Genomic DNA, 11,944 nt, shown 5'->3' on the forward strand with positions numbered 1-11,944 from the left:
ATAATTGATTTCAATACAATGAACGTCAAAATGTGGTAGTTTTTTTAAGGGTGCATTATTAGCATAAAGATTTGTGCTGTGCAAAGCACAAATCTTAAAACATGCATCCTCCATGTACTATGTATTGTGGGTGGTGTATGTGGAAATAAAGAATTGAATTGAATATAAAAAATCAATAATTAAAATAACAATAATTTTACTGTAAAGCTCTGTCTACACTATCAAACTTTATGTGACAAAAAATGTGATATGCCCAAATATGGAAGTGATATGCACAAATATAGTAGTGATATGACATGTCCATATATGGGCAAATTCAGATAAAGTTTGAGAGTGTAGACAGAGCTTTAAGTTTCCTTGATTATTTATAGATATGGGTATTCCTGAATCAGTAAAGATTAAGAGTAGTAGATACAGACAATTAAGACAAGCAGGTTTGTATGAAACATCATTATTATTAATATTTCAATTTGTTATTAATAAAACAAATCATTTTTAAACTCATAAAAATACTGTGTTTACTCACTCTCAGGTTGTTATACAAATTATATATTACATATAATCCCTCAAGAAAAATATAATTATGTCTCTTTTTTTGGTAAAACCTGTTTTATAGCTTGTTATGATTTCGGTTTAGAACATCAAAAGATAGCTCCAGATTTAAGTGGAGTAGGTTGCATGGGAATAGATATTCGACCACGACGAGGAGGATTAAATATTAAAGGTATGTTTTCACATAGAAAATTAGACTTAAAATATGCCCATCTATGCTGTGTGTTTTTCACTGTTTTAGTTAAAATTTAAGTTATGATTAAGTGTTAAAGTTAAGATCCTTCTTGCTTTCTTTTGTTTTTATTTTGTTTATGTATTTAAGAATTTATTTATTTTATATATACTAGGAGTTGCTGGCTTATTTAAGCCTAGTATGATGTATGTATCTTATTTAGCTGGTCAAAATCAATCCTAGTAATTTCTTTTTCTTTTTTATTAGCAAAGAAGAGTGAAAAGCCAGTGAGATTTTCACCAGGTAATCTCTTTGAGACACATGGTGATTGTCTGAGTATCTTATTTTATATTTGAATATACAAGCAGTTTTTGGTTCTCTAAGAAACTTTTATTAAAACTTTTTATTGAAAACTTCATATGCTTTCACTTTCGTTAAAGGTGTATCCCCAAAACATGAATAAAATCTGACTTTTAATAGGCCATTTTGCAGTTTTAATAAAGTTATTCACTTCTATAGAAAATGAAAACCAAACAAAATTATTATTTCACTTATAAAAAGACAAAATAAACAGTTTATTTTAACCAAAAACTCTGACATATAATTTGAGTATTTGTTGCTTTAAATTACATTTTTTTCAGGTAAATCATTTTTTTCATATGCGATTCAAAGTGAATAACTATTATGCGACATTAAAATATGCCATTTAATGTCGACATTGAAATATGCTATTTAATGTTGACATTAAAATATGCCATTTAATGTCGCATAATAGTTATTTACTTTGAATTGCAAAAAAAAATATGCATGTTCAACAAAAAATGTTTTAAATAATTATTTTTTCAGAGGGACAATATATGCTTCTAAAACAGTATGCCTTAGGCGATTGCAGTGTCCCTGCACCAACAGCTAAAGGTTTGATTTTCTTTCTATTTAGGAGCTAATTACTTAATTAGCCCTCAGTAGCATTTCCTGTCACCAACTTTGGTGCTTAGTGCACATAATTATTATTCTTTTGTATTCACTTGATCTTGAAAATGGTTCTATGATGGTACCGAAATGTCCATCTCTCTTTTTTTCATTAAATTTATATTCAATCCTACTAATTTCTAATCCTACTTTTTGTTTTTATTAGCATTAAAGAGTGAAAAGATAGCGAGACGTAGAAAAGGTAATTAATCTCTTAAAAGACCCATTTATGTTTAAGATTTAGTCTTTCAGTTTTATTGTTCTTATGAATGTTACATGAGTGATTGATTCTGTCTGTATTTTGATAATCAGAAGTTGGGTTCAAACAATAAAAAGTGTGTCAACGTCCTTACTGTATGAAACTGTATAACGAGCAAAATGGTATTGCACCACAAAAGATCAATGTTTACTTTATTGTTTATCTAATGGCGATACCTTTTTTCCACTAATAGCATCTTATTTAATGTTTGAATATACAAAAAAGTTTTTGGTTCTTTAAGAAACTTGTTTGATTAAACTTTCTTTCTTTCACTTTTAATTAGCTCTACTTCTAGATTGTTTTGATTTGCTGTTACTATGTCAGTGTATGATTAAAAATGATCCAGCATAGTACAGTGTCAATAGTATGTAATTAGAGTGGCAAACTTGTTATATTTATATACTGTTATCATATACATTTCAGCAGCCGCAGCCCCAGAATATATTGGCAGCTTTGTAGGAAGCTGCAATTTAGAAGCATTGGAAAGTTGTCCTCGTGTCCAAACAGGTTCAGGTAGTGTTCAAATTATTCATTGATTGCTTTAAATAAGTTTACAAGTTATCAAAAATGACATTAAAGGTAGAAAATCTGTAATACCAAGAAGAATATTAATCTCAGTTTTTTTTTCTAATTAGCAATACCTTTTTTCCACTAATAGCATCTTATCTTATCTTAATATTTGAAAATACAAAAAGTTTTTGGTTCTTAAGAAACTTGTTTGATTAAACTTTCTTTCTTTCACTTTTGTTAAAGAATTAAATTGTTTTGATTTGGACAGTGTATCAGCACCAAGAGCTAAAGGTATGTTTTTTGATAAAACAAAATGCAAAACATGTATGTATCTATTGTACTGTTTCAGATTAGAATTTGTTTGTGTGCCAATGTGCTTATACTTAAGGTCCATTTACACTAGGACGATCTGCATTTTTCAAACATAATCAAAAGAAATGTAAATAGTTTTCATTCTAGAACTATAAGATAACCATCCATGCTTTAATGAAAATGATACTTTCACAGCAACATTTTTATTTATCGTGACGCCTTGATTGGATTTTTAACAATAATATTTTTATCAAAGACAGCATAAATGATTATTCTGTAGTTCTTCTAGAACGAAAACCTTTCTAATTTCTTTTTTTTTATCTAAGAAAAATGCATGCTTATTTATCGTCAATCGTTATCATCCTAATGTAAATGGGCCTTTATGTATTTGGATATCCAATTATCTTTATTATGATTAATATTATAATGATTTTTTTTTTTATCAGCATTTTCTAACAGTAAAAGAAAAATTTATACTAAGTCATTTTCTAAAGGTATGATGTTAACTTATTATTCATGTATGTTGGTATAGTATCTTCATAAGCATGATTAATTATTTAAAAAATCAACTGGACTGGCTATTAAATCAGCTCTCATGCTATTGGCATCATTGAACATTCCAGAAAAGAATTTGTTGATTAAACCATTTTATTTGTTTATCACATGCAATTTTTATTCGTACTCTAAATGAAGACATGATTATTGTAGTATTCAGTATTATGGTGATTACTGTAAAGACAGTACAGTAATGGTGATATACATAATCACTGTACAGTACAGTCCTTTCATTATCATTGTCTTTATAATTTATCTAAAATAAATTGGACGTTATCGTACCTAAAGTTATGGATTAAACCATTTGTTTATTCCATGATATTTTCGTTTATATTTGAATGTCGATACTTCAAATGTAGATAATTCAAATGAAGAAATTGTGGTATACCTCATTGAATAAAGTAATTTTTTAAGAGACTTGTTTAATGACTTTTGATATGCTTTCAATTTGTGTGTGTGTTTAGAAGCCAGTTGTTTTGATATTATTGAGGCTCAATCACCACCACCACTGCCGCCAAAGCTAAAACTTGCCAGTATGAACAACAGATCAGGTAATTTTAAAGTCACACGACAGCATCTTTTATTTTTCTATAAGACATTCTATTAGTGATACAGTCACTCAGGGAGAGACCTCTTGGGTTGAGCAGGAGAGACTCATGTTGTGTAGTGTTGACTCAATCCAATAAAGTAGTATTAGTGATACAGTCACTCAGGGAGAGACCTCTTGGGTTGAGCAGGAGAGATTCCTGTTGTGTAGTGTTGACTCAATCCAATAAAGTAGTATTTGTAGCTAGCTACTGTAAAGTTCTGTTTACACTATCAAACTAGTTTGACAAAAAAAGTGTAATGTGCCCAAATATGGTAGTGATATGCTTAAATATGGTAGTGATATATCATCATCATGTGCCATAACTAATCCGTTTTTGTTGTCCATCATTCGAAACAGTAATGGTGATATACAATATAATGGTGTTCTTTAATTATCATTGTTTTTATTATTTACTTAAAATAAATTTGAAGTTACCATACCTAAAGTTATGCATTAAAGCATTTGTTTATGCCATGATATTTTCATTTATATTTGAATGTAGATACTTCATGTGATGACATGGGTAGTTTATGTGGAATGGATTTCAAAAGCATGGTAAACTTCTCGGATTTAGGTAAGTTATTTCACCATATTAGATAACATAATTTAAAAATAAGAAAACTGGAAAAAGATGGTAAACCAAGAAGAAAATTTGTTTTAACCAGTAATTCTGATTCTTTGGAATTGTTACAATAGAACAGTATTTATATACTTAATGTTGTACACGTGTCTAGCTTTCTCAAAGTGAACTGAATGTTTACCTAATGTTGTACACGTGTCTAGCTTTCTCAAAGTGAACTGAATGTTTGCAAAACGTTTTAAGTACCATTTTAGTACTTTTAATCTTTTGAATCAACAAAAAAGAAACCTTCTCTTCTTTTCATTATACTACACAATATATACTTTTACACGTAATATACTGAGAATTAAATAATTCATTTATAACAGTGAGGACAAGGAATTATAATTACTCTAGCAATGTTTCCTTTTTTTTTCAGTGGAAAGAGGCGGTGTATTATCTGGTGAAAAACAGTTGAAAAGGGGTAGGTGCTGGATTTTAGCAGCATATGTATATTTATTTGCATATATATTTATGTAATGCTACAATTGTTGCTAGGTTATTATTAAGAATATCAAAATAATGTAAAGCTTGTAACACCATCAATGATGTCATTTATTTGTATTGTTCATTTGGAGTTCTCGCTTTTGAATGTTGTTACTGAAATGTAGAATATAATTATTCTGTTTTTTTTATAATATTTTTAGCAACGATATTCAAGAAAAAAAAAGGTAAGTTTCTTGTGATTGGAAGTCAAAAATATTCAAATTAGAAACAAGTTAATAATCAGGTAGAATTAAAAGCTCTGGTATCCTTAGGCAAGATACAATTTTGGGTGTAGGTGTAGAAATGGGTACCAAGTTAGATCAAGACACAACTTTGCGCTGATTACTAGCTGCATTATGGGAGTATGTTTCCATACATGTTTGATAAAAAAAAGTGATCAGGTTAATAATGTGAAGTGCTTAGAAGCATTGTGCAAAGCGCTATATAAGAACAATTATTATTATAGATGATTTGAAATAGTGGGTGGGCTTAAGGGCTGAACTGCTGAACTTAACCTACTGCTTTATCTTTACATTGTCATTTTCAAAACTTTGGAGCCAGTTGCCTGTTTTTTTGGTTGTTTTTTTTTAAATTGTTAAACAATTAATAAATTATACTGCTTTATTTATCAGGATTTTCACTTGGTTTTCCTAAACGCAAAACAAATGGTAAATATGTTTTCATTTTGTTTAGCTTATTTTGTTGTTCAGAATTACTGTCAATGTATGATTAAAAATGATCCAGCATAGTACAGTGACAATAGTATGTATTTAAAGTTGCAAACTTGTTATAATTGATGATATTATATACAGTTTCAGCAGCCACAGCACATTTCTCACTAGAAAGCTGCAATTCAGAGGCATTTGAAAATCGTTGTCATTTCCAAACAGGTAGTGTTCAAATTATTCATTGTCTACTTTAAATAAGTTATCGAAAATGACATTAAAAGGTAGAAAATCTTTAATAATACCAGGAAGAGTATTAATGTCACTCTCTCCTGGTATTACTTGGTAACTAAGTTTGTCAAAATCCGGGAGAATGATCTTAATGAATTCTGCACAATTATACTACCATAAACTAAATTATTATTTTGGATTATGTTGATAGTTTTTGCCTTGAGTAAATTACTGTTATGTTTATCTATTTTTCCACTTTTATAGATACAGTAACAATATTTATTTAAATCAATGAAGTCAATACCAACTCTCCAGATATGAAATTTCATCAATATTGTCAATATATTTTTCCCCTAGATATGAAGAGTGATGATGAACTTGATTTTGATTTACTGTCTTACTATCAGAGTAAGTAAATACTTTGGTTTAGTACTGTCTTACTATCAGAGTAAGTAAATACTTTGGTTTAGTACTGTCTTACTATCAGAGTAAGTAAATACTTTAGTACTGTCTTACTATCAGAGTAAGTAAATACTTTGGTTTAGTACTGTCTTACTATCAGAGTAAGTAAATACTTTAGTACTGTCTTACTATCAGAGTAAGTAAATACTTTGGTTTAGTACTGTCTTACTATCAGAGTAAGTAAATACTTTAGTACTGTCTTACTATCAGAGTAAGTAAATACTTTAGTTTAGTACTGTCTTACTATCCGAGTAAGTAAATACTTTGGTTTAGTACTGTCTTACTATCAGAGTAAGTAGATACTTTGGTTTAGTACTGTCTTACTATCAGAGTAAGTAAATACTTTAGTACTGTCTTACTATCAGAGTAAGTAAATACTTTTTTTTATTTTCAGTGGAGAATAATGAATTGGCACTTACTTCTGCTGAAAGTGATGCCATCTACCATTCTGTACAAAGAGTCTCTTCAGCTCAACACAAGGTAGTATACAAGTACTATTTAACGAGCGCTAAATAGTGCGTACTATTGCACGCCATGTGACCCACAATCGTCCAATCAAATGACAGGAATTTATTTAGGTGTTATAAAATAACAAATATCAAACAGGTTATTGAAGCATTTGAGCAGATATGTTTATCTTATAAAATGTGAATAATCTTAATTAATTGACATATTTTGTTTGTTGATCTTTAGCACAATAAATCATGGAGGATACCATGTCTACGTGAATTATTAAAACTTGAAAAATTGATTGAAGAACATGCTCAAATTATTTCACAAACGCATGGTAAGATTTAAGAGTTTCAATTATTAGTACCACATATATGTAATATTAAATACAGTACTTAAAACTCTTAAAAGAGTTTTAAGTACTGTACTGTATACTCAATTTGTACTGTATACTCAATCTGTACTGTATACTCAATTTGTACTGTACACTCAATCTGTACTGTATACTCAATTTGTACTGTATACGCAATTTGTACTGTATACTCAATTTGTACTGTATACTCAATGTGTACTGTATACTCAATTTGTACTGTATACTCAATTTGTACTGTATACTCAATTTGTACTGTATACTCAATCTGTACTGTATACTCAATCTGTACTGTATACTCAATTTGTACTGTATACTCAATTTGTACTGTATACTCAATCTGTACTGTAGTACTCAATTTGTACTGTATACTCAATTTGTACTGTATACTCAATCTGTACTGTATACTCAATTTGTACTGTATACTCAATCTGTACTGTAGTACTCAATCTGTACTGTAGTACTCAATTTGTACTGTATACTCAATTTGTACTGTATACTCAATTTGTACTGTATACTCAATTTGTACTGTATACTCAATCTCTACTGTATACTCAATTTGTACTGTATACTCAATTTGTACTGTAGTACTCAATTTGTACTGTATACTCAATTTGTACTGTATACTCAATCTGTACTGTAGTACTCAATTTGTACTGTAGTACTCAATTTGTACTGTATACTCAATTTGTACTGTATATTCAATCTGTACTGTATACTCAATTTGTACTGTATACTCAATTTGTACTGTAGTACTCAATTTGTACTGTATACTCAATCTGTACTGTAGTACTCAATCTGTACTGTATACTCAATTTGTACTGTATACTCAATCTGTACTGTAGTACTCAATTTGTACTGTAGTACTCAATTTGTACTGTATACTCAATCTGTACTGTATACTCAATTTGTACTGTATACTCAATTTGTGCTGTATACTCAATTTGTACTGTATACTCAATCTGTACTGTATACTCAATCTGTACTGTATACTCAATCTGTACTGTAGTACTCAATTTGTACTGTAGTACTCAATTTGTACTGTATACTCAATCTGTACTGTATACTCAATTTGTGCTGTATACTCAATTTGTGCTGTATACTCAATTTGTACTGTATACTCAATTTGTACTGTAGTACTCAATTTGTACTGTATACTCAATTTGTACTGTACACTCAATCTGTACTGTATACTCAATTTTTACTGTAGTACTCAATTTGTACTGTATACTCAATTTGTACTATATACTCACATTTTTTTATCACATAAACTTTGATAGTGTAGACAGAGCTTTATACGTGAGCAGTTATTCTGGCCTATGCCTATTGAGTTTGCTAAATAAATATTATTATTGTTAGATGAAATTGAGACCTGCAAGAGCATCTTAAGTACAGCAGTAGTGGTATGTTTGCTGGAGTATTTACTTGTGAATCTGGTAAAGGTTTGTCAAAATGGAACAAGGATTTGGACACGAACGGTTTACAGAACTGCATTTTATTCACTTTGGGAAGGTGAAAGTTATATGGACAAAAAATCAAAAATGTCAAAAAAGCCTGACTGTGTATCGATGCAATTACTAAGGAAGCTTACACTGACTGGACTAACTCTTACAGAGTATGTTGAAAAACATATATTAGGGGCTTGGCAGCATGTACCAGGTATTTTTGAATTTCTTTTATTTAGAATCATTTTAATTATGGATAATAATAATAATGGGGCTAAGATGTAAGCAAGAGCTTTAGACGCAAAGTCGCTTTAAATGAATAAATATAAAATAAATAAATAAATGAATAAATTTAAAATAAATAAATAATTGAATAAATTCAAAATAAATAAATAAATAAAATCAATAAAATGTACCATTGTAACGATAATAATAATACTAACAATAGAAATATGCAGTGTTATGTCTAGAATTCACTAGCCCCCTTCAACAAACCACACATAATACATAAGATATACAATTTCATTCAACAGTTTTTTTAGTAACACTAATGCTTGGTTCCCACTAGAGACGCAACACAAGGACGTAACGCAACGAAATGAGTTAACGAATCACAAGCGATTGGATATTTGAACTGTAGCCTGTCCTTGGTCAACACGCTTGCATTGTTTCTAGGTCCTTGCGTTGCGTCCAAAGCTTAAGTGTCAAGATTACCGTGTCATCATCTTAAAATTTAAAAAAAAATTATTTTAAAATATAAACCAGTTCTATACAGATTATAATGTATCATTTTTGAATTAACGTTTTTACTTATACATACTTATATGTAGATTTAGATATCAGAAGTTTCAATTTTGCTGGTTCTGAAGTGAATTTGTCTGCATATATATTAAAACTGTTGTGGTCTGAATTTGATTGGGAAAGTGTAAGTTGATAGTACTTGTAATCATTATAAAACACTGAATTATAATGTGAAGTAAACATTAGTGTGAGTTAATTAGTTGTTTAACTATAAAGTACATTTTTTTTGTATAACAACAGTAGACAATATACATTTAACATGTCCAACTGCATTCATGAGGCACTCTTATAATAAGACACTTTGTTGGGTCAGAAATGTGTCCTCTTAATGGGAGTTCTACTGATTACCTGTATGTATGTATCATTTAATTATCTTATAGAAAACATACATGAGTCACTCGAGGTATATGAAGTATAAGCTGGTTACATTTGTATGTGGCCAGTAATGTAACCATTTAATTACCTTATAGAAAACATACATGAGTCACTCAAGGTTGTACTGTATATAAAGTATAAGCTGGTTACATTTGTATGTGGCCAGTAATGTAACCATTTAATTATCTTATAGAAAAGATTTTGGAAATTGTCTGCAACATTTGCTGTAATATTTGCCATCAAACGGAGATTTGTTGTTGCTTTGCTGGAACGTGCTGGTATCAAGGCACTAGGTAATCCATTTGACATTTTTGGGAATGACTCTTGTAGTTAAAGTAATCTTATTTACTTTAGCAGCCCCTGACCCATTTATCCCTGTAGGCCTATATTTTACATTATGTTGGTCAAATAAATTAATGAAATGAACATTAATGGACCATAGTAGTAATGGTAAAACACAAAGAACAATACAAGACAATTTGGAGAATGAGTTTAAAATAATTTGCTGTGACAATAATTATTATGTAATATTATTATTTATTTTTAAAAAGGCTTCTTAATTCTTAACAGCACTTGATTAAACAATCTCTGATTATTCTTGAATATTGAAAAGGTTATTTTTTTATTTTATAATTTTTTTTTTTGTAGATTTAACACTGCAGAAGAAAGTTCACTTCATGCTAGCTATTGCCATTGCTCTTGAAAGATTCCAGTCTTCAAAGAATTTAAGAGAAATAAAAAAACAACCAATAAAACAGCTGAATGCATGGTTAGATGAGAGTGAAAATGATAACTATGGACTTGCCTCACATCTAGAACTTGGCCAAGACTGGCGCGATGTGGCATCTAAGTTGTGTACAAATAAGTAATAGCTTAAAGACTCACTGGTATCTAGAACTTGGCCAAGACTGGTGTGATGTGGCATCTTAGTTGTGTACAAATAAGTGATACTGTCGCTTAAGTATAAAGACTCACTGGTATCTGAACCTTTACTGATTTATGCTGTATATGTGGCAGCAGATACATATAGTTTTGTCCAAGATGAGAGTTTTGTGAAAGGGCCATAATTACATTTTGTATAGTTTAGTATAGGGCATGTGTGTTATTAGTACTGTACATAAATTACATAAATTACATAAATTACATTTTTAAAGTTTTGTAATGTGAATGTTGTCATACAGAATTTACAGTACTGAAAAATGAAAAAACTTAAGTTTGCACTTAAATAGTGTGCATAGATATATAATATATATTATAGGAGTATAACTTTTTTGTGAGCCACTTTATTAACTATGTTACAAATTGTATACATAGTCATTTATTTTTTATGAATTAATCATTTCATCAGATATTCTACCTTTATTTATATTTTTAATTTTTGCAATGTAAACAAACATTTTTGCAATGTAAACAAATAAATGTATATAATCATAATTATATTATTAATTATTATAATAATGTTGATGTTTAATTAAGTTAAGTATGTTAAATATGTTTTGTCAAAAACATGAAAAATGAAGAATAATAAATCAGACTTTTAAGAATAGTTTTAAAGAAGTTACAAAAAGGTAGAAAAAACACAAAAAAAAAATATTTTCACTTTTAAAAAGAGAAAATAAACAGTTAAACCAAAAACCTATAGGCTGACAGGTAAATATATATTTTGTGAATAACTATAATATGTGACATTAAAATGGAATATTCAGGGACAATTAATATATCTTTTGGAAATGCTATAGATTGAGAAATAAATGTAATCAACTTATAAAATATTGTTTCCTGAATAATGTTTATTTTTATATTTATTATACAGTAATTAGAAACTAACATTCGTGGTGTTCCGCACCATTCAGTACATTACTACAGCAAAATACTCTTGAATGTTGTTTGACTATTAAACAACAATTAAACAAGGTTAAATAGACAGACATGCTGAGAATGTTGTGTTTTTTTTTTTATCTCGGATTGATTGTCTTAAAAAGTCACACTTGACGTCCACCCTCTATTTTCGATTATCCAATCAGAATTCCGTTATCACAATGAACCCCCTAAGGTAACGAAGAATAGAATGTGTGTATTGATTATTGACGAATGGCGAGTCAAAAAGTGGTGGAGTTTCCAA

The 11,944-nt window shown here is 29.3% G+C and overlaps 1 protein-coding gene across 1 annotated transcript; it reads left to right on the top strand.

The window, feature by feature from the left end:
• Nucleotides 1-373: 373 nt before the first annotated feature.
• On the top strand, nucleotides 374-11,592 carry LOC140055599 (uncharacterized). Its single transcript, XM_072100935.1, has 21 exons — nucleotides 374-434; nucleotides 617-724; nucleotides 992-1,027; nucleotides 1,571-1,639; nucleotides 1,860-1,895; nucleotides 2,376-2,465; nucleotides 2,706-2,753; nucleotides 3,221-3,268; nucleotides 3,794-3,880; nucleotides 4,421-4,492; nucleotides 4,917-4,961; nucleotides 5,185-5,208; nucleotides 5,656-5,691; nucleotides 5,836-5,913; nucleotides 6,277-6,327; nucleotides 6,776-6,861; nucleotides 7,075-7,168; nucleotides 8,561-8,860; nucleotides 9,477-9,571; nucleotides 10,016-10,115; nucleotides 10,471-11,592. Exons 1-21 carry the CDS (start codon nucleotides 374-376, stop codon nucleotides 10,689-10,691), a joined length of 1,785 nt encoding a protein of 594 aa, XP_071957036.1. The 3' UTR covers nucleotides 10,692-11,592.
• Nucleotides 11,593-11,944: the final 352 nt, after the last annotated feature.

The sequence above is a fragment of the Antedon mediterranea genome, chromosome 7 (assembly GCF_964355755.1).
Source record: "Antedon mediterranea chromosome 7, ecAntMedi1.1, whole genome shotgun sequence".
Taxonomy (NCBI): domain Eukaryota; kingdom Metazoa; phylum Echinodermata; class Crinoidea; order Comatulida; family Antedonidae; genus Antedon; species Antedon mediterranea.

Coding starts and splice junctions, on each gene's coding strand:
- LOC140055599 (XM_072100935.1), top strand. CDS start 374: ATGGGTATTCCTGAATCAGTAAAGATTAAGAGTAGTAGATACAGACAA. Junction 5,914..6,276: donor TCGTTGTCATTTCCAAACAG/GTAGTGTTCAAA, acceptor TTTTTCCCCTAG/ATATGAAGAGTGATGATGAA. Junction 6,328..6,775: donor TTTACTGTCTTACTATCAGA/GTAAGTAAATAC, acceptor TTTTATTTTCAG/TGGAGAATAATGAATTGGCA.